This window comes from Panulirus ornatus, chromosome 3, assembly GCF_036320965.1.
Source record: "Panulirus ornatus isolate Po-2019 chromosome 3, ASM3632096v1, whole genome shotgun sequence".
NCBI classification, from domain to species: domain Eukaryota; kingdom Metazoa; phylum Arthropoda; class Malacostraca; order Decapoda; family Palinuridae; genus Panulirus; species Panulirus ornatus.
In genome coordinates, this window is record NC_092226.1 from 22,898,553 (window position 1) to 22,921,737 (window position 23,185).

The 23,185-nt window shown below is 38.8% G+C and overlaps 1 protein-coding gene across 4 annotated transcripts in view; it reads left to right on the forward strand.

The window, feature by feature from the left end:
- The window catches only part of PAN2 (PAN2-PAN3 deadenylation complex catalytic subunit PAN2), a 381,243-nt gene that overhangs the window by 269,601 nt on the left and 88,457 nt on the right, over nt 1-23,185 (forward strand). For all 4 annotated transcript variants that reach the window (XM_071685459.1, XM_071685467.1, XM_071685439.1 and 1 more), the window contains 2 exons: nt 4,329-4,458; nt 22,837-23,058. In XM_071685459.1, the coding sequence (XP_071541560.1) occupies nt 4,329-4,458; nt 22,837-23,058 (352 nt within the window). The remainder of the gene's footprint in view (nt 1-4,328; nt 4,459-22,836; nt 23,059-23,185) is intronic.

Sequence of the window (23,185 nt, forward strand, 5' to 3'; positions counted from 1 at the left end):
TGCCATCCTTAGATATTGATACATGTTTATACCAATATTTTCTGTCTGCAAAAGCATATTGATTTGTATCATAAAACACAGTTACCTTGATTGTTGTAATCAGCTTTTATATGTTATTGCATGTGAAAGTATTAAGGTAGTAGTTAGTTGGCAGCCAACAACCAGGGAGGTATATTACCTGCCTGTGTAAAGGGGGATTAATGATGGCTGTGTAGTGAGCCAGCACTTCATTGGTTATCAAGTTGCATTCCTCAGACCCAGGTAGCAGTCTTTTCTTTGTGCCTCACCCACATGTAGACAACTGGCATTCTATCCACAAACATACAATCTCTTTATGTTCTATATAACACTTGACAACACTTAACTCACATAGCTGATAAATCATAACTAGATTTTCTGCAATGAGCACTGAGTGCTAGCTGTGCCTTTTGGCAAAAATGATTAGAGAAGTAGATAGAAGTAGTAGGTAGGAATGTTTAGGTAAGAACAGTAGGTAAAAACTTAAGGTAGAAGTAGTTGGTAGGAATATTAAGCAGGAGCATTAAGTAGAAGCCACTGGGAACATGAGGCAGGAGCATTAAGTAGAAGTAGACAGTAGGAACATTAGGTAGGAGCCTCTGCAGACACTGCACAAGAGTAGCCTTCTGCTAGTGGCCTGTTAGAGGTGAGACTTTTAAGGCTAAGAAGTGGCACTGGACTTCACTAGTTATAGAGACTCTCCTGGTGTGGCCACTCCCTTCAGGGAGTTCCAGTTGGGAATAGGTGTCAGAGCTATAGATAGATAGATATTATGAAATCATTTTTATTCTATGTGGTTGCTGGTCTCATAACAAATTTACTTCTGCTCAACAGCTATGTTCAGTTTATGAGAATTTGACGAACATTTGTGGTCTGTTTTATCTTAATACAAAAAGCTTGTAAGTTCTCAGATGTATACTTACATACACTTTTGTTTTGAGATTTTTGTTATTTTCTTGACAATAATTCTGAATAAACTTACTTCTCTACAACAGTTGTATTAATTTCTATGAGAATTTGACTGAAATTAGTGATTTATTTTATAACTTAAAAAGTACTAAGTTCTCTGATACAGTACATATATACTTACATGCAAATATACTTACTCATCTGTTCTATTTCTGTTTAAAAATGAGAACTTTTCCTTCTTCTTGGAAGTATGCATTGATGCATTCCATCCATTTGAACCCCTCTAACTATCGACCTGTTGCTGTGACATATACTGTTTCCAAAGTTTTTGAATCCTTCCTCATATCCTATATCCTCAGACATCTTGAATCTCAGTCTTCTCTCGGATCACCAGTGTGGCTTCCATAAGGTGAAATCCATTGGTGATATCCTTTCTCATCTTACCAGTATCTGATCATCATCCTTGAAAGATTTTGGGGATCCCTTATAGTTGCCCATGACATCCAAAGTTCTCAACAGGGTGTGGCATTGGAGTCTGATCTTTAAGCTCCCCTCTTTTGGCTGCCTTCCCTCACTTTGCTTCCTCATATCTAACTTCCTCTATGGCCAGTCTATTTCTGTGTTTGTTGATGGATCAGCATCTCCCCCTCTTTCCATCAACATTGGTGTCCCTCAAGGTTCTGTCCTGTCTCATACACTTTTTCTCCAGTTATCAGCAATGTGCTTTCTTCTACAAATAACCAGATGCGCTTAAACACTGACAGCTCAACACTACTTTCTTCCACATTCTTCAGTTCTGCTCCTTTTTCTCTCAATCTCCATCTCATCTTGACACAACTTCTTTGATAAACTCAAACTTGGACAGGATATTTCATTGAGGTAGACAAAATCTGGGTAAGTTTAATGCCTCTATGGTCCATTTTTTACCCATCTTATCGAAAATTCCTCAACTTTCCTATCTCCTTCGACTGTTTTGTAATTCCACCTCCTGACTCAGTGAACGCACTTGGTAATGTATTACTGTAACATCCACTCTGTCTTGATATCCTACATTATGGAAATAGTTGAGTCTGCCTCTAAGAAACTAGGAGTCCTGTTTAGATGCTTTCACATCTGGGATGGTTCTAGCTCTGCATCTTTATTTGACAGAGTTGAGTTGAAAATAGTCCAACTTATCAGTTCTCCTAGACTAACTTCAAGCTTTAAAGTGATTGCTCTATGGAACAATGTTGATTACTTTCTCTATTATATTTTTTTTTTTTTTTTTTTTTGCTTTGTCGCTGTCTCCCGCGTTTGCGAGGTAGCGCAAGGAAACAGACGAAAGAAAAGGCCCAACCCACCCCCATACACATGTATATACATACGTCCACACACGCAAAATATACATACCTACACAGCTTTCCATGGTTTACCCCAGACGCTTCACATGCCCCGATTCAATCCACTGACATCACGTCAACCCCGGTATACCACATCGCTCCAATTCACTCTATTCCTTGCCCTCCTTTCACCCTCCTGCATGTTCAGGCCCCGATCACACAAAATCTTTTTCACTCCATCTTTCCACCTCCAATTTGGTCTCCCTCTTCTCCTCGTTCCCTCCACCTCCGACACATATATCCTCTTGGTCAATCTTTCCTCACTCATTTTCTCCATGTGCCTTATTATATAGGTATTATTTTTTATTTTGCTCCTGAGAGCCAGTTGCTTGTGTGTCCCCACCTCTAACTAGACCTTAACAATACTCAGCAAGCTGCTGTGTCACATGATTACTGTGTGGCCTTTGGTAACTCATGGACGGGCTGTTTTTTATAACAGTTTCTCTCCCTGCACCTTGAAGCTTTGGCACTCAATCCTTTCATGTTTTTCCAATAAATTTGACCTAACTTATTTCAAAAGACAATTTTTTCACCTCAAAAATTAGTAAATACTTTCTTTGCCTTCTTTTCTTCCTTTTCATTCACCTCTCTATATTTCAATTAAGGCTTAACCTTGTTGTGGACTTTCTGCAACTGGAGACTCTGACATTAAAAAAGAATAAAAAAATTCCTTGTTTGTTTTATGATTCTTATAAGGTGATCTTTCTTTTCATGAGAGACAGCTTTTCCACTTTACTATTTTGATGTTTAAGATGATTTTGGTGCTTGGGTGACTGATCTGGTTTGGAAGAGTTTGTCTAAGGAGGAAGTTGAGGAAGATATCAAAGACTTTGGAAATGATAGAAGTCAAAGCAACATGATGATAGTTGCTGGGGTTAGAATGGTTGTCTTTTGTAGGGATGGGATGCACCAATGCATGCTTTCAGGAAGCAGGAAAAACTCTGATTTTCAGAAACTGAACAGACAAGCAAGCCCAGGAGCAAGTTCAGAGACATACTCTTTTGGTACATGGTCATGATATATGTCATATGGGTTGTTCCTCAGTAAGGTCTGTGATATAGTTCATTTTTTTCTTGTATGATATTATCAGAATCCACAGCGGATACATGTGGAGCTTTTATATGATCATCATTCTCGTTTTATATAATCTTTTTTCAAAACTTTAAATCTTTATGTCATCCGTGTGGACTTAAAAAAATTTATGAGTGGTATGTGGATGTTTATTTACATTTGAAAAGAACTTAGAATTTAAAATATCGAGTAAAACAAATCATTTACAGTGCAGTTATTTTGACATGTAGTACTACTGTCCCTTTTTTTTTTCTTTTTTTTTTCGCTGTCTCCCGTGTTTGCAAGGTAGCGCAAGGAAACAGACGAAAGAAATGGCCCAACCTACCCCCATACACATGTATATACATACGTCCACACACGCAAATATACATACCTACACAGCTTTCCATGGTTTACCCCAGACGCTTCACATGCCCTGATTCAATCCACTGACAGCACGTCAACCCCGGTATACCACATCGATCCAATTCACTCTATTCCTTGCCCTCCTTTCACCCTCCTGCATGTTCAGGCCCCGATCACACAAAATCTTTTTCACTCCATCTTTCCACCTCCAATTTGGTCTCCCACTTCTCCTCGTTCCCTCCACCTCCAACACATATCCTCTTGGTCAATCTTTCCTCACTCATTCTCTCCATGTGCCCAAACCATTTCAAAACACCCTCTTCTGCTCTCTCAACTACGCTCTTTTTATTTCCACACATCTCTCTTACCCTTCCGTTACTTACTCGATCAAACCACCTCACACCACACATTGTCCTCAAACATCTCATTTCCAGCACATCCATCCTCCTGCGCACAACTCTGTCCATAGCTCACGCCTCGCAACCATACAATATTGTTGGAACCACTATTCCTTCAAACATACCCATTTTTGCTTTCCAAGATAATGTCCCTTTTACTTCCATGAATATACTTCCCACGATTTGAACCCATCACTTTTTGTTATAGGTGATTTGGTAGCTATGGATGCAGAGTTTGTGAATCTTCATCAGGAGGAAGCAGAGATTCGGAGTGATGGTACACGAACTACAATAAAACCATCACAGAAGTCTGTGGCCAGGATTACATGTATAAGAGGGTATGTTGAAATACAAGATTGAGAGAAATATTTTGTTGGTATGGATAAGAAGGTATATTACATTACAAGTGTGACAGAAAATATTTTATGTGGTATGTTTATTGAATTTTTGTTTTCAAATGTGGTTGGATGTCACTTTATGTGAATGTTAATTAACAAAAATACCCATAGTACTTAAAAACCATGGGTTCTTACCCATGTTTCAAAGTACATGAATATATAAGCCACCTGGATTGACTGCCGCTTTGAATGCTGATGCTGTGGTAGCCTGTATGCCAAGTTTGACTTAATCAGTGTTTGCAATCCTTGTGAGCCACCAGTGACCATATGTGTGTCTTGACTGTTTTCATTTATATACTGCACTATTTATGAATATTTGCTGAGAAGTGTTAGTGTTATTCAGCATCTCTTGAATGTTGATGATTGTGGTAAGAGTAGCAGCATAAAGATTTTTAAGTGCCAGGATAAGCATTGATAGAAGTCAAAACTTCATATCAAATGAGATGTATCCTTTAGAAAAGTGTTGTAAAATCAGTTGGTGCAGTTAAGAGGAAGAGGAATATTCTGTGTATCCAACTGAAAGTTTTTTAATCACTGTCTCTTGTGTTAGCGAGGTAGCACAAGGAAACAGATGAAGGAATGGCCCAACCCACCCACATACACATGTATATACATAAATGCCAAACACGCACATATACACACCTATACATTTCAATGTATACATGCACATATATACACAGACATATACATATATACCCATGTACACATTCATACTTGCTGCCTTCATCCATTCCCATTGCCACCCTGCCACACATGAAGAAGCATCTCCCACCTCAGGTAATGCTAGGAAAAGACAAAAAAGGCTGCATTTGTTCACACTCAGTCTCTAGCTGTCATGTGTAATGCACCCAAACCACAGCTCCCTTTCCACATCCAGGCCCCACAAAACTTTACATGGTTTACCCCAGATGCATTAGAAAATCAGGTGGTGCAATTAAGGGTAACAGGAATGTACTATCTATCCAGCCAAAAGCAAAATTTTCTAAAGTTACTGGATCATGGACTAGTTGTTACAAAACATTAGGAAGTGTGTGTTGTTAGACACACCTGTTTGTATTTGAGAATACAGAAAGACAAGATTTTGAAGTTTAATGTGTAAGGAATAGACATCACTAAAATGATATATAGTTTGTTATTCTAATTTTAAAGTGTAACTTGTATTTGTGGTAATGTTAATTTTTCATATTCCTTAGTTTCCTTAAGCACTCTTGTTGAATTTTTATCCTACTGATTGTATATACAGGAACACCAGTGAATTTCCAGCAACTGATGGTGCGGCACCTCCTTTAGTCCAGACAAAATTACATGAGAGAACTTGAAATTACCATTGCCACCAGACTAGTTTACCGTGCGGCCACAGATGGCATTGTGTGTAGGGCGTGCATATTTACCTTCTTTACACTGCAATTGTTGGTGGTGATATCGCACTTCTGTGAGATTCTTAGCTTGTTTTGCTTAGATTTAACCCTAGCTATGGCTTCTAAGACATATGAAAGTATCAGTTGTGGTGTCAAACATAAACACCAGTCCATATCGATCCAAGAAAAAACAGAACCGTTGAAAAAGATGGACCGTGGTGTTTTAGTGCATAAGCTGTGTGACATCTACAGTATTGGTTCATCAACTGTTTATGATATAAAGAAGCAAAGGGAGAAAATATTGAAATTTTTTGCCAACAGAAATTTTAAGAAGCAAATGACAATTAGAAAAATTGTGAAAGATGGTAAGAGTACTGAGCACGATCGAGTGATGATGGAATGGTTTCGACTCCAAAGTTGTTCCATAAAGAACTTAAATTACAACATGAGCGTGACTATAGTAAAATATGACCTCAAAGATTCAAGATGCCACATGAAATTTCCATGAATAAAGTGTGTGGAGAAAAGCGGTCTGCAAACCACAAAGGAGCTGCCGAATATGTGGACGAATTTGTGAAACTCGTAGCTGATGAGCACCTCAGTTCTGAGCAGGTGTATGTTGCAGACAAAACTGCATTATTTTGTCGATGCACACCTAGGAAAACACTAACAACAGAAGACGAAGAAGACCCCACAGAATTCAAACAATATAAGGACAGACACCATCTTAGGGTGCTTAAACATTTAATATTTGTTTGATTTAAATTTCTAGCAGTCCATGGTGTACTTTAGACAAATAGGAGATGTATAATTAGTGGGTTATAGGTGTGTTGATGAATTATTATTATGTGACCATGGTTGGTCCGGCAAAATGGTTAAACCGGTAAGGCTTTGGTCCAAGAGTGCTGGAAAATCGGTGGTGTACCTGTACTTAACTCTTGCTAATAGTACCACGGTTAGTTCACTTTGGGTATGTTTTAATTTTAAAGATGGCACCTTCCATTGTTGTAATGCCAAACAGTGCTAGGGTATGCTAATCACAAAATATCAAAATTCTTTGTAAGAACTGCAGTTAGAAAGATGAAATGTTGCACAAAAGTATCAAAATGAGCCAGGTAATCAAAATATTATATTATAAAAAATGTAGTCAAGGAGGTCAAGAGAAAGGTGCAAGAGATGAAAAAGAGGGCAAGTAGGAGTTGGGGTGAGAGAGTATCATTAAATTTTAGGGAGAAAAAAAAGATGTTTTGGAAGGGGGTAAATAAAGTGCGTAAGACAAGAGAACAAATGGGAACATCAGTGAAGGGGGCTAATGAGGAGGTAATGATAAGTAGTGGTGATGTGAGAAGGAGATGGAGTGAGTGTTTTGAAGGTTTGTTGAATGTCTTTGATGATAGTGTGGTCGAGGTGGTGTGCAAAGTGAGAGGGTCAGGGAGAATGGTTTGATAAACAGAGAGGAGGTAGTGAAAGCTTTGCGGAAGATGAAAGCCGGCAAGGCGGCAGGTTTGGATGGTATTGCTGTGGAATTTATTTAAAAAGGGGATGACTGTTGTTGTTGACTGGTTGGTAAGGATATTCAATGTATGTATGGTTCATGGTTAAGTGCCTGAGGATTGGCGGAATGCATGCATAGTGCCGTTGTACAAAGGCAAAGGGGATAAAGGTGAGTGCTCAAATTATAGAGGTATAAGTTTGTTGAGTATTCCTGGGAAATTATATGGGAGGCTGTTGATTGAGAGGTTGAAGCTATGTACAAAACATCAGATTGGGGAAGAGCAGTTTGGTTTCAGAAATGGTAGAGGATATGTGGATCAGATGTTTGCTTTGAAGAATGTATGTGAGAAATACTTAGAAAAGCAAATGGATTTGTATGTAGCATTTATGGATCTGGAGAAGGCATATGATGGAGTTGATAGAGATGCTTTATGGAAGTTATAAAGAGTATATGGTGTGGGAGGCAAGTTGCTAGAAGCAGTGAAAAGTTTTTATTGAGGTTGTAAGGCATGTGTATGAGTAGGAAGAGAGGAAAGTGATTGGTTCCCAGTGAATGGCGGTTTTTGGCAGGGGTGCGTAATGTCTCCATGGTTTTTTAATTTGTTTATGGATGGGGTTGTTAGGGAGGTAAATGCAATAGTTTTGGAGAGAGGGGCAAGTATGTAGTCTGTTGTGGATGAGAGGGCTTGGGAAGTGAGTCAGTTGTTGTTCTCTGATGACAGAGCGCTAGTGGCTGATTCATGTGAGAAACTGCAGAGGCTGGTGACTGAGTTTGGTAAAGTGTGTGAAAGAAGAAAGCAGAGAGTAAATGTGAATAAGAGCAAGGTTATTAGGTTCAGTAGGGTTGAGTGACAAGTCAATTGGTGGGGGAAGGGGCGAAGGTTCTGGGAATGTTGAAGAATGTGTGGAAGGCGAGAAAGTATCTCAGAGAGCAAAAATGGGTATGTTTGAAAGAACAGTGGCTCCAACAATGTTATATGGATGCAAGGTGTGGGATATAGATAGGGTTGTGCAGAGGAGGTTGGATGTTTTGTAAATGAGGTGTTTGAGGACAATACGTGGTGAGGTGGTTTGATCATGTAAGTAATGACTGGGTAAGAGAGATGTGTGGTATACATACCTATACGTGCATTTCAACATATACATACATTTACATACACAGACATATACATATATACACATGTATATATTCATACTTGCTGCCTTCATCCATTCCCATCGCCACCCTGCCACACATGAAATGGCACTCCCCTCCCCCCGCGTGTGCACATGGTAGCACTAGGAAAAGACAACAAAGGCCACATTCGTTCACACTCAGTCTCTACCTGTCATGTGTAATGCACCAAAACCACAGCTCCCTTTCCACATCCAGGCCCCACAAAACTTTCCATGGTTTACCCCAGATGCTTCACATGCAATGGTTCAGTCCATTGACAGCACATTTACCCCGGTATACCACATTGTTCCAATTCACTCTATTCCTTGCACGCCTTTCACACTCCTATAAGTTCATGCCCCGATTGCTCAAAATCTTTTTCATTCCAACCTTCCACTTCCAGTTTGGTCTGCCACTTCTTCCCTCCACTTCTGACACATATCCTCTTTGTCAGTCTTTCCTTGCTCATTCTCTCCATGTGACCAAACCATTTCAATACACCCTCTTCTGCTCTCTCAACCACACTCATTTTCTTTCCATTTTCCCACACATCTCTCTTACCCTTTCATTACTCACTTGATCAAACCACCTCACACCACAAATTGTCCTCAAACATCTCATTTCCAACACATCCACCCTCCTCCGCACAACCCTATCTATAGCCCATGCCTCACAACCATATAACATTGTTGGAACCACTTTTCCTTCAAACATACCCATTTTTGCTGTCCAAGATAACATTCTCACCATCCACACATTCTTCAATGCTCCCAGAACCTTCGCCCCTCTTGCACCCTGTGACTCACTTCCGCTTCCTTGGTTCTATCCACTGCTAAATCCACTCCCAGATATCTAAAACACTTCACTTCCTCCAGTTTTTCTCCATTCAAACTTACCTCCCAATTGACTTGTCCCTCAACCCTACTGAACATAATAACCTTGCTCTTATTCACATTTACTCTCAGCTTTCTTCTCTCACACACTTTACCAAACTCAGTCACCAACTTCTGCAGTTTCTCTTCCGAGTCAGCCACCACCGCTGTATTATCAGCGACCAACTACTGACTCTTTTCCCAAGCCCTCTCATCCACAACAGACTGCATGCTTGCCCCTCTCTCTAAAACTCTTGCATTCACCTCCCTAACAACCCCATCCATAAACAAATTAAACAACCATGGAGATATTACGCACCCATGCCACAAACTGACATTCATTGGGAATCAATCACTTTACACTCTTCCTACTCGTACCCATGCTTTACATCCTAGATAAAAACTTTTCACTGCTTCTAGCAACTTACCTCCCATACCATATACTCTTAATACCTTCCACAGAGCATCTCTTATCAAATTTTGTCATATGCCTTCTCCAGATTATTATTATTATTATTATTATTATTATTATTATTATTATTATTGATATTATTATTATATTATTCATTCCTGAGGATAGGGGAGAAAGAGTATTTCCCACGTATTCTCTGCATATCATAAAAGGTGACTAATAGTGATTTGAGTGGGGTCTCGAAATCCTTCCCTCTTGTTTTACCTATACAAAAAAAGAGACAGGGCTAAGTGAGGAATTTTCTCTCTAAGGCTCAGTCATCTTTTCTTGACACTGCCTTACTGGTATGGGAAGTGGCAAATATGTACACAAAGAAAATAATTATGTTATAATCCATAGGGATAGGGGAGAATGAATACTGCCCACATATTCCCTGCATGTCTTAGAAGGCATCACATAGCCCTGCCTCATGCTTAGACAAACCTTCTGCTCAACTCTCCATCCACTCTCACACAGACATTTACTCCTCTTTAGAAGGTATTTACAGCATCCAACAGTTGTCCTCCTAACCCATATAATCTTAACATATCTCATAAAGCATTCCACTTAACTGTTTTATTCACTATCTCCAAATCTATGAAAGGTGCATACAGCTTCTTACCTTTCACTAGATAGCCTTCTACAGTCATTCTCACCACAGACATCTGATCCACACATTCCCAACCTTTCCTAAAACCCCCTTGCTCCTCATTTTTCTGCATTTATTCTTTTCCTTCACTTTATCAGTCAACACTCTTACATACACTTTTCGTGTTATGTTCCCTATCATTGCTACATATATCCTAGCAACTTTTCCTTTTAATAAAGGAACAGTAATAACTTTCACCCCATCCTCAGGCACAATCTTCTGTTTTCATGTTAGATTACATATCAAATGCTTCCACTCTGTCAAACTTTCTCCTCTGTACTTCAACATTTCAGTTGTAATTCTGTTCACACCAGTTGCCTTTCCTTCCTTCATCTTCCTTAGAAACCCTTTTAACCTCCCTTCTTACTAAAGGTCCCTGCTTTTATATCCTTTTCTGTCTATCCTCCTTACCTGTGCATGTAACAAGTGCTACCTTACCTTATCCCGCATTCATCAGTTCTTCAATATACTCTTTCCAGCTTCTTTTCACTTCCTCCTTTTGATTAGCAACTCCCCTTCCTTACTTCTCATATTAACATTTCCACCCTTACATCCACCTCTTTCCTTGTTCACCTCCTTCCGGTACAATTTCTTATTTTTCTTAGATTTTTTCCTCAAGCTGTTTCTAAAATCTTCATCTACTCTTTCTTTATTTTCCTCTGTCAGCCTCTTAACATTCTGCTGACGCATCTCATATTCTTCCCTCCTCTTTGCCGAAATTCCACTGGTGCAGTCCTTTTGAGCAATCTGTGATATGCCATTTTCTTCTAATCCACATCATTTCTAATCTCATATGTCCACCATGCATTTCCACTTTTATTCTTATATCTCACAACATGATATCCAACTGCTGCTTCTACAGCCTTTAAGTCTTTCTCTAAACATTTTAAACACCTCATTCCCATGACTACATCTCTACATTTACTGGAATTTCTTCTGAAACTTTTGTCACCTAAACATTTCAAACACCTCATTTACATGACTACATCTCTACATTTAGTGCACTTTCATCTAAATTTTTTGTCACCTTTCATACTCCTTGCATTCTTTCTGATTCATCTTCTTCCTTTCCAACATTTTTTTTCCTCTTCGTTCTTCTGACTATCTTGCCATTTTGATCACATCCCACCTTTGCATCAATATAACCCATGACAATGACCTTCCTCTCCTTCTCAAACCCTTTTATAAAGTCATTCCAATTTTTCCAGAAATGCTTCATTTCATCCTTGCCTCACATAGTCTTCATATTCACAGTTATACACATAACCATGCAGACTTCACAGTTGCAGTCTTTTCACACTATTCTTGATCCATTGCATCCATGCTCTGTAACACCCTCCTATACTCCTGGTGAGAGCACAGTTGCACATCCTCCTCCTCCTCTTCCTTGATAATTTTCATTCCTGTTCATATCACTTCCTTCCACACCCTCCCACAACTTTCATTCATCTTTTCCGTATTCACTCCATGCACCCTGTCCAAGGATATGGGTTTCCCCAATCCCCAGCACATCCAATCTATAACTTGTAAAATTCTCTTCAAGTTTCCTCCATTTATTCTCACCAGTCATCCCATTAACATTCAGAGCCATTACCTTCAATTTCTTGTCCCTTTTACTCCTTAGCAAAATGTTAGTCTCATGTGCTGCCTTTTAGCCTTTAGTGCCTCACCCTCGACAGGCCAGTGACAGAGGGCAGCTCCAGCATAGAGTATTCCCCAAGGCAAACAGAATATGATAATATAAACAATAGTTCCCTCACTTCTAGTCTTTTCCTCCCCATATCCAAAGCACTATTAAGTGCACTTTCTTCTCTCACTCTGTATGATTTTACAAAGTACTTTCACTCTGTTTTCTTCAAACCCCATTACTTTACTTACTTTTACTTGCATTTACCTTCGCATGCCTACACTTACACACATTAAACACACTTACAACCCTCTGAAACTCCTCTTCACTCTTAGCAAACAACATGGTATCATCTGCAAACAGGCTTGCCTTTTTCGAATATATCTCCAATGTTCACCTTGACCCATTTGGAGAAGGCTCCTCTTACATGTGTCCTTTATTCCTTTCCACTGACATAATTTAATCAATCAATTAGTGTCCCCCTTTATTTCTGCCTGGTAATCCAGCTTCTTACACAGCTTCCCATATGGTATAGTGTCAAAAGCTTTCTGGCACTCCAGATATAAACAATCCACCCAAGAGTCTACTCTTGGTCATCTCTCTTGCAAATTGGTATAACATTCATCCATTTCCATTCCCTTAGCACATATCCTTTCTCCAGTGACATCTTGAAAAGTATTCCAAGAAGTTTGTCCATTGTATCACTTCACATCTTCATTACATTTGGTGAAATTTTACTGGTCCTGTGAGTCTTGTAATGGTCAAGGCCTTTTAGCATTTTGTTAATGTCTTTTCTAGATATCTTAATGTGTTCTAAAACTTATTCTAGTATCATCTCACTGGTGTTAGGGCTATATTGTCTTCCACTGTAAAAAAAATTTGAACTTATTATTCAGTTCCTCACTTCATCAACAGTTGGGCTATAGTATCTTCCACTGTAAAAGCACTCTTGAACTTGATGCTCAGCTGCTCACATTCTCCTGAACACTTCATGCCACTAAACCCCATAGCCTGGTTGCCTGCTCTGTAGATAACCGATGACTCCTGATGAATTTATCGAAAAGTTGCAGATTTTCTCTAGCATTGTCCACAGTATTTTTTCAAAGTTTCTTTGTTTTTCCTTTCTTGCTATGCTCATGTCTTGCTTTTTATACCTTGCAAATACTGAATGCTTTGTGAGCTATCTATATGTACACAACTGCACATCAGCTTATTTGCTTTATGACATCTGTTAAATAATTCTTTCCTCTTTTTTCATATTCTCTCAGTAGGTGAGGCTAGAGATACCCATTTCTTATATCACTATCACAATCTCTCACCATAAAGCCCTGTTTCCTGGCTACTGAATGCCATTTCTCACTGTGTTATCATAGAAATTGTTGAGATTTATGTAGTTTCCTCAACTATATATCCTCTTTATGTCTTTTCTTACCACCAGGTTTTTGATGTCATTTTTTACCACGTAGAATATTCTCAATATCCATGCAAGTATGTTTGAAGATAAGATCTACGAATGATGGTGTGTCAGTCCCTCTCATAACTTTGTATGCTCACTTACATGTTGATAAAGGATATATTTATGAATACACTTTATAAAAACCTGTCACTATGAGAATGTAAATTCCTCTAATTTGGCTCTTTCCTATTGGTATCCCTCATCATCAGTACTCAACATCTCTGAGAAGTATGTATTTTACAACTTCATATACCATCATGATTGTTCATTGTTATCATTGTACAGATGCTCCCTGAAATACATCCAAGTTCTTTTCTGACTTACCGGTCTTATCTCGAAATGGACGTAAGTCAGATGTATATCAGCACGGTGTGTAGAATTCGGTATACCTGTACAGCATTCTTTTATCCTCTCAATTTCTATCACGATTATCTCATTTTTTATCAACCAGCTTTATTATATGATTCTGTAGTTTCTTGTTACCTTATATTGATGATTCTTTAGTTCATGAATTGATTCATCCAGACTTTCAGTGTACTTTTTGTCAGCTCCTTTGTCAGCACTTGCTGCTTCAGCAGTGACTCAGATGTGCAAGCTGTATCTTTTGAATCTATTTAACCAACCATGACTTGCTGTGAAGTTCTCGTTGTAATCCTCTCCCACTCACTCCTTCATAGTTTCAGAGAGAGTTTTAGCCTTCGCCAGAATTGTCAGTTAACTTAGTGGTACATTTTTTTGAATTAGATCTTCCATCCACAGCATCAACAACTTTTGCATTTAATGGATGGGCCCTTCATTTTCAATTCTAAATCAAGCATCCTCCTCAGTTTCTTGCCAGATTTATCAACATGTGATGAGTTTCTCCTCTTGCTTGTCATCTACTTTGGGGTTTAATACAAAAATGTTTTAATCCAGCACAAAAATTTGTTATATTCTCTTGAATAATGCATGCTAACTGAATGGTAACTGAGAGCGAGAACTGAGAGAGATGCTGTGATGTACAAAATGCTGGGATCTTCTGACATTCAGTATTGCATGCATGCAGCTATTAGCACTGGCGGATATACGATCAAGTGTGATCTTTATATTTATGTATATTTATTCATTTATGTTATTTCTGGTCATATGTATAGATGGTTGTAAGTCACATAGGTTGTAAGTCAGGAACATCTGTAAATCGATTCTGGATTGTTGTAATTAGTTGTAGGAACACCAATATGCACTTCTTCCCTACATTTACTTTTTTCATTATGTATTGTGTGAATGGGCCATCCTCCACTATTTCTTGAAACATGAGGTTATTTTTTATTAAGAGGGTCAGGCATTCCTCTCCTTTGCTTTCTCTTTACCTCCATCATATACCCCTCTGGTTAAAACAAGAGAGATCTAATCTCTTTAGAAAGCTGTTTCCATGACTCCAACAGTATTAGGTGCCCTAATACTTATACAGTCCTTGAATTTTAACATCTAAACCATTAGCTATTAATCTGTTAACATTTGAATGCATTACCTTCAGTCTGACATAATCAGCTCCCAGCTCTATTGGCCTCTCTGCCCTCTTGTCTTATTTGACATCATCGTTTTGCCTTCTGATTGTATTATTTGCTTCTCTTCTCTTCCTTTGACCTATCACATCTGACAAATACACCACTGAATTCCACCTTGTCCTTTGGTTTCTCAGCATTCCCAAGTCTCTTGGGTAAAAGATTCTAAGTCAAATGTAATCACAACTGGCCACCCTCTTACATAATGATTATAACCATCAATTCTTCCCCTTTCTTTTATTACCAAAATTGAATCTGGAATTCATTTCCCTCCAGTACTCTTTTAGAAAGCATTTCTGTTTTCTTTCCCCTTTCTTTCTTTCTTTCTTACCTGGTGTATGATCTTCTTCAAGCCAAAAATGATCAGTAATTTACATCCAACTTTTTTAGTCCCTAATTTTTGTGTAAAGTTGCTTATTTCTCAATACCTATGTGTACTGTATGAGGAAGAAATTTTACATTCATGGCACCCCATCACTTAAATATTTTCTGCTTTCATACAACCTCTTAGATTTATATATTATGCTGTTTGTATTAATATTTTCCTAAATCATTTTGTTACATTCATCCACTATTATGCACAGTACTATTTCTTTACATCCTTTTCAAACAAGTTTCGTACTTAATTTCTTGTTATTTCATCTTATTGCTCGGTGAGTGAATTTACTGCAAGGCATAGCCCAACTGTGGTGGCTTGAATCTGACCAGCTTTCCTGAGTATTTTCCGTGCAGCTTTACCACCACAACTATGCCTATCTCACATCTTCAAAGCAATGTCCTGCACACAGACATGGGTGCCCATGGACAGCTGGGGCAGTGTAGCAGCATCACCTAGTGGGCTACCCTGCATATGAACCTGGCTCTCTACTATGGCCTGCTTCCTGTTTCGCAGAGCAGTTCTTCATCGCCGGTTTATCAGAGAATGTTGATGGGATGCTGGGACGCCATCTAGCGACTGTTTTCCTCTTACCAGCTGTGAGGGTGACTTATCCCCCCCCTCTCTGGGGGAGGGGGGGGGGATCTTGAGCATAGCCTGAGTCACTTTGTAGTGCAGGCTACTTTCAACACATGTTGCCCCTCAACACCTGTTTGGCTGCCTTTAACACTGCTTTGGTGCTTCCACTGGACTTTGGGGAGTGGGCTGAGGAGATGCAGGCCATGATTCCCCATTTTTGCAGAAAACTGAAGAAGATTAGCAGTCTTGTGATAAACTAGGATTTTCATGCATAGGTTCGAATCCTACTCTGCTTCATGTAAGAGGTGCAGTGAAAGCAGGTAGTCCATCCTTAATGTATTATAAAGAAGTATCCTTTAATAGGAGAGGGATGGCATCACCTCTATCTTAGTCTGACTCCTGCCTCCAACTGCCTGGTGAGCATTCTCACTGACGGGGGCCTGCTGCCCAACTGTCGTACCTCACACTAAATCTCACCGTGATAGAAAAGTTAAAAGAAAGCGTTTGAACTTAAATGTGGAACAGAAACAGGTTGCATTCAATTTAACGGACTTTTGGCATTAACAGACATCCCTTCCCCCTATTAGTCCATTAAATTGATGATTTACTGTACCTCAAAATAATTGATTTGTAACTGTAAAATTGTAACAATATTTACTATTTATTTATTCATATTTTCTTATACTTAGTCGCTGTCTCCTGCATTAGCGAGTTAGCACAAGGAAACAGACGAATGAATGGCCCAACCCACTCATATACACATCTATATACATAAATGCACACACACACACACATACATACCTATACATTTCAACGTATGCATACATATACATATTCAGACATGTACATATATACACGTACATATCCATACATGCTGCCTTCATCCATTCCCGTCGCCACCCTGCCACACATAAAAATGGCACCCCCTCCCCCCGTGCGCATGCAAGGTAGCGCTAGGAAAAGACAACGAAGGCCACATTCATTCACACTCAGTCTCTAACTGTCATGTGTAATGCACCAAAACCACAGCTCCCTTTCCGCATCCAGGACTCACAAAACTTTCCGTGGTTTACCCCAGACACTTCACATGCCCTGGTTCAATCCATTGACAGCATGTCGACCCTGGTATACCACATCGTTCCAATTCACTCTATTTTTTGCATGCCTTTCATCCTCCTGTATATTCAAGCCCTGATCGCCCAAAATCTTTTTCACTCCATACTCCAATTTGGTCTCCCACTTCTCCTCGTTCCCTTCACCTCTGACACATGTATCCTCTTTGTCAGTCTTTCTTCACTCATTCTTTCCATGTGGCCAAACCATTTCAACACACCCTCTCTTGCTCTCTCAACCACACTTTTCATTACCACACATCTCTCTTACCCTTTCATTACTTAATCAAACCACCTCACACCACATATTGTTCTCAAACATTTCATCTCCAACACATCCACCTTCCTCTGCACAACCCTATCTATAGCCCATGTCTCGCAACCATAACACTGTTGGAACCACTATTCCTTCAAACATACCCAGTTTTGCTCTCCGAGATAACATTCTCGCCTTCCACACATTCTTCAATACTCACAAAAGCTTCGCCCCCTCCCCCGCCCTGTGACTCACTTCCGCTTCCATGGTTCTATCTGCTGCAAAATTCATTCCCAGATATCTAAAACACTTCACTTCCTCCAGTTTTTCTCCATTCAAACTTACTTCACAATTAACTTGTCCCTCACCTCTACTGAACCTAGCAACCTTGCTCTTATTCAAATTTACTCTCAACTTTCTTCTTTCATACACTTTACCAAAGTCAGTCACCAACTTCTCCAGTTTCTCACCTGAATCAGCCATCAGCGCTGTATCATCAGGGAACAACAACTGACTCACTTCCCAAGCCCTCTCATCCACAACCGACATTCACTGAGAACCAGTCACTTAACTCTCTTCCTACTCATACACATGCCTTACATCCTTTATAAAAGTTTTTCGCTGCTTCTAGCAACTTACCGCCCACACCATATACTTTTAATAACTTCCACAGATCATCTCTATCAACTCTATCATATGCTTTCTCCAGATCCATAAATGCTACGTACAAAATCCATCTCCTTTTCTAAGTATATCTCACATACATTCTTCAAAGCAAACACCTGATCCACACATCCTCTACCACTTCTGAAACCACACTGCTCTTCCCCAGTCTGATGATCTGTACATGCCTTTACCCTCTCAATCAGTACCCTCCCCTATAATTTTCCAGGCATACTCAACAAACTTATGCCTCTGTAATTTGAACATTCACCCTTATCCCCTTTGCCTGTATACAGTGGCACTATGCATGCATTCTGCCAATCCTCAGGCACCTCACCATGAGCCATACATACATTGAATATCCTTACCAACCAGTGAACAACACAGTCACCCCCTTTTTTAATAAATTCCACTGGAATACCATCCAAACCCGCCGCCTTGCCGGCTTTCATCTTCCGCAAAGCTTTCACTACCTCTTCTCTGTTTACCAAACCAATCTCCCTGACCCTCTTACTTTGCACACCACATCAACCAGAACACCCTATATCTGCCACTCTATCATCAAACACATCCAACAAACCTTCAAAATACTCACTCCATCTCCTCACTTCACCTCTACTTGTTATTACCTCCCCATTAGCCCCTTTCACTTCCCATTTGTTCTCTAGTCTTATGCACTTTATTTACTTCTTTCCAAAACATCTTTTTATTCTCCCCAAAATTTAACGATACTCTCTCACCCCAACTCCACTTGCCCTCTTTTTCACCGCTTGCACCTTTCTCTTGACCTCCTGCCTCTTTCTTTTATACATCTCCCAGCCATTCACACTACTTCTCTGCAAAAATCATCCAAATGCCTCTCTTCTCTTTCACTAACAATCTTACTTCATCCCACCTCTCACTACCCTTTCTAATCTGCCCACCTCCCACTTTTCTCATGCCACAAGCATCTTTTGTGCAAATCATCACTGCTTCCCTAAATACATCCCATTCCTCCCCCACTCCATTACATCATTTGCTCTCACCTTTTTCCATTCTCCATTCAATCTCTCCTGGTACTTCCTCACACGAGTCTGCTTTCCAAGCTCACTTACTCTCACCACTCCCTTCACCCTCTTTGCTATTTATTGTATACATGAATTTACAGGAGAAAGGCAGACAACAGGAGGCCCGAAAAGCCCATGACTGGGTTCTCTGAGAAAAGAAAAAATAAGATATGAAATATAGAAAATAAGATATAAGATATAAGATGTAATTCTGCTCAGTCATATTTTAAGCTATCACTACTCCCCACTCTGCACATTATCCTTCTAGTGTCCCCATTTATACATTATTTTCTGGCATTTTTCTTACAGTATACCTGAATTTATGAAATATTTGTGTAAATGACTTTCAAAGATATTATAGTTTTAGCATTCACTAATTCTGGCAGCAACTTATTCCAGTGCTCAATACATCCATAGGAAAAGAAGCTTTTCCCACGTCTGTACTACATCTTTTAGTTTTGAGTTTTATTCCATTTGTCCTAACAACCGCATTTTCTTGTACTTTGAAAAGATGCTTGTAGTTTACTTTATCATACTTATTCATAATTTTGAACACTTGGAGTAAGTCGCCGCAAAGTCTACATTTTTTAAGGGAGAAGAGATCCAATCATTTTAACCTCTCTCTGTATGCCAGATTTCTAAGGCTGGGATCAATTTTGTCGTACATCTTTATACTGATTCTAATTTTTCCTTGTCTTTTTTATAGTTTGGGGACCAAAACTGGACTGCATATTCAAGGTGTTATCTTACTAGAGAATTATAAAGTGTGAGAATTGTTTGTGGTTTCGTATAATCTATGTTCTTGGCTATGAAAGATAACATTTAGTTGCCTTTTTTACTTGCTGCTTGACAGTATTCAGTGTATTTCAAATTGTTGCTAATGACAACTCCAAGGCCCTTTTCTTCATTTACTTTAGTTAGAGAGTTTCTGGATAGTTTGTAGTTGAAACACATGTTCTTGTTTCCAAAGTGCATAACTTTACACTTGCCTACATTAAACTTCATTTGCCATCTGTCTGACCACTCTGCTGGTAAGTTAAGATTTTTTTGAATCATTTCGCAGTCTAGCCTGTTTACAGTTCTACCTCCTAGGTTAGTGTCGTCTGCAGATTTAGAGATCTTGGATATGAGACCAAGTTCCAGGTCATTAATATATATTATGAAAAGAATAGGGCCTAGGGCCGACCCCTGTGGCATACCACTCATTACGTCCAGCCAATTTGAGGCTCCGCCGTTTAATACTACACACTGTTTTCTTCTGGTGAGCCAGTCTCTGAACCATGTACAGAGTTCTTCACTGATTCCATGTGCTTTGAGTTTATCTAAAAGTCTCTTGTGAGGTACTTTATCGAAAGCCTTTTGGAAATCTAAATATGCTACATCAGATAGTGATTTTTTGTCTCAATTCTGATAACATTAAAAAATTCCAGCAAATTCATAAGGCAGGATCTTCCATAGTGGAAACTGTGTTGGTTGTCTGATATGATTTTGTTTTCTTCTAGAAACTTGACAGTTTTATCTCATATAATTTTTTCCATCATTTTTCCCAACACTGATGTATACAGTATTATAGCATAACCAATAATGAGTAAATGCATGAGGCTTGTATTGTCAAAAAATTATGAATATCATAATTATACAATCTCGGTAGTAATCACTTCCTTATAATTACTTTGTAATAGTATGATGTAGTGTAAATGTTATCATAGGGTAGTCATTGATGAACAGAAGCACTTAATAAAAAAATGCTGTAAGACCACACCAATATTCCAAATAAGTACAGGATGTAAACATTTGTGCTAAAGCAGTAGCAGATACTTCAGTATAATCGCTTTGTGATAGTGAAGTTCTTTTAAGATTTACCATTCATTGTATGCAGTATTATAGAGCATTATTTTTTGACAAATGTATTTAAAAAAATGGAATTACAAGACTAAAATGAATGCCCCAAAATTTATAGACTTCATATACATCATAAACTATTCTATGAGATTAGCAAGTACCTCAGCATAATCACTTTGTGATAATGAATTTATAATATTTACAAATTTTGAGTGAAAAAGATTTTGAGCAATTGAGCCTTAACATGCAGGAGGGTGAAAGGCATGCACTGAATAGAGTGAATTGAAATGGTATGGTATACTGGGGTCAATGTGCTGGCAGTGGACTGAGCTAGGGCATGTGAAGTGTCCAGGATAAATCATGGAAAGTTCTGGAGGCCTTAGTTATGGATAGGTAGCTGTGGTTTTGGTGCATTACACATGACAGCAAGAGAAGGATTGAAGTGGATGCAGCCTTTTTTTCATCTGTTCCTGGCACTACCTTGCTAACGAGGAAAATGGCAACCAAGTATGGAAAAAGAAGAATTGCTATTTGCTGTACACAGTATAACAGAACAGTCATTTATGGACAGAAAAATTATTATTATAAACACTTACACTTTAGCAAAAGTTTGGAGGAGTGAGGGGTGTTGATGGGTAATGCATAAAATATTATCTTGGGGCTTGCACGTGACATTTAACTGTGATGTTTTATTTCTCTCTGACTTAATTTTCATGCATATTTGATGTCTTATATTATTTCAAAAATAGAAAAAAATTGCTTTGCCTAGCAGATTGGAAATCTCAGTATATTGGCGATAGTGAATGGTTAACCTTATTGTCTGTGATGAGTGCTGTCATTTGTGAAAAGTAAACCTCGGATGGTGTTTGTTACCAGATCATGTGTAACCTGTATTGGGTTGAATGTCTCATTTATGAGCAATAGCTTATTCAGCTGTTCTCTTTCTGCAACTAATGCATTATTTGCTGATTTGTATTCATATTGGCATCCGTAAGACTAAGAATGGAATAGAAAGATGAAGAGAAATAGGTAGGTGGAGTTATCAAGGCCTGAATGTTCAGGAGGGTGAGATGTGTGCATTGGATATAGCAAACTGTAGCAATTTAGTGTACAGGGGACAACATACAGAATTGTGCTTCTGAATAATCTTTGAGGTAACTGATTTTACCATATTGTTTATTTGGTTGAGAAGTTTCGTCTAACCCTCCTCCATGTTGGAGTGCTCTTAAAGCTCACAGCACAGAGCCACCCCAGAGAAAAAGATGAGTGCTGAAGAATTCTCTTGGATGAGAAGTTTTCCTTTAACCCTACTACTCCATGTTGGTATGCTCTCAAAGCTCACAGAACAAAGCAACCTCAGAGAAAAGGATGAATTTGAAGACTGAAAATCTATCTTTCTCCATGGCAGTGTCCTATTAAGAATTTCCTTAGTTTCTTTCTCCTGCCTTACCCTCTTTTCTCTTCCAAAAACCTTTTATCCAATGGTAACAACATCAGTGACATCCATGTTCTAAGAATTATGGAGAACTCAGCTTGATGAGTGTCTCACTCATTGGGAAAATAATGTCATTGCCAAGTGGAGGTTACTGACAGGCAAAACAAAGCTGTAGGCTGCATCTGATGAATAGTGGGTGGGATTGTCTCTCTAGCCTGATGGGATATCAGAGATTCTGTCAAAGTTTGTGGGAAACTCCCCCAGTGAGAAACAGTTTTCCATTTTTCAAATCTCACCTTGCAATAATTATGTATCAAATGTTTAGTTTTAACATTTATTTTGAAATGATATAATGTCATTGATGTAGTTGTAGTTTTTGATAATTTTTCATTTTTACTGTAGGCAAGGACCTTTGGAAGGTACTCCTTTCCTTGATGACTACATCTCTACTCAAGAACAAGTGGTTGACTATCTCACTCAGTTTTCTGGGATTAAACCTGGTGACCTTGATGCAAATTTTTCACAAAAACATCTAACAACTCTCAAGTCAACTTATGTGAAACTCAGATACTTGGTTGATAAGGGTGTGAAATTTGTGGGACATGGTTTAAAGAATGACTTTAGGTAAGTGCTAATATTATCAAGATTCTACACTTCCATTTAGATAGACTATATAGAAAGGAGATATTTGCTTAAGTTCAGTTCTTACTCGTCAAAAAAATGCTTATCCTTGAAGGTATTCCTTTTCACT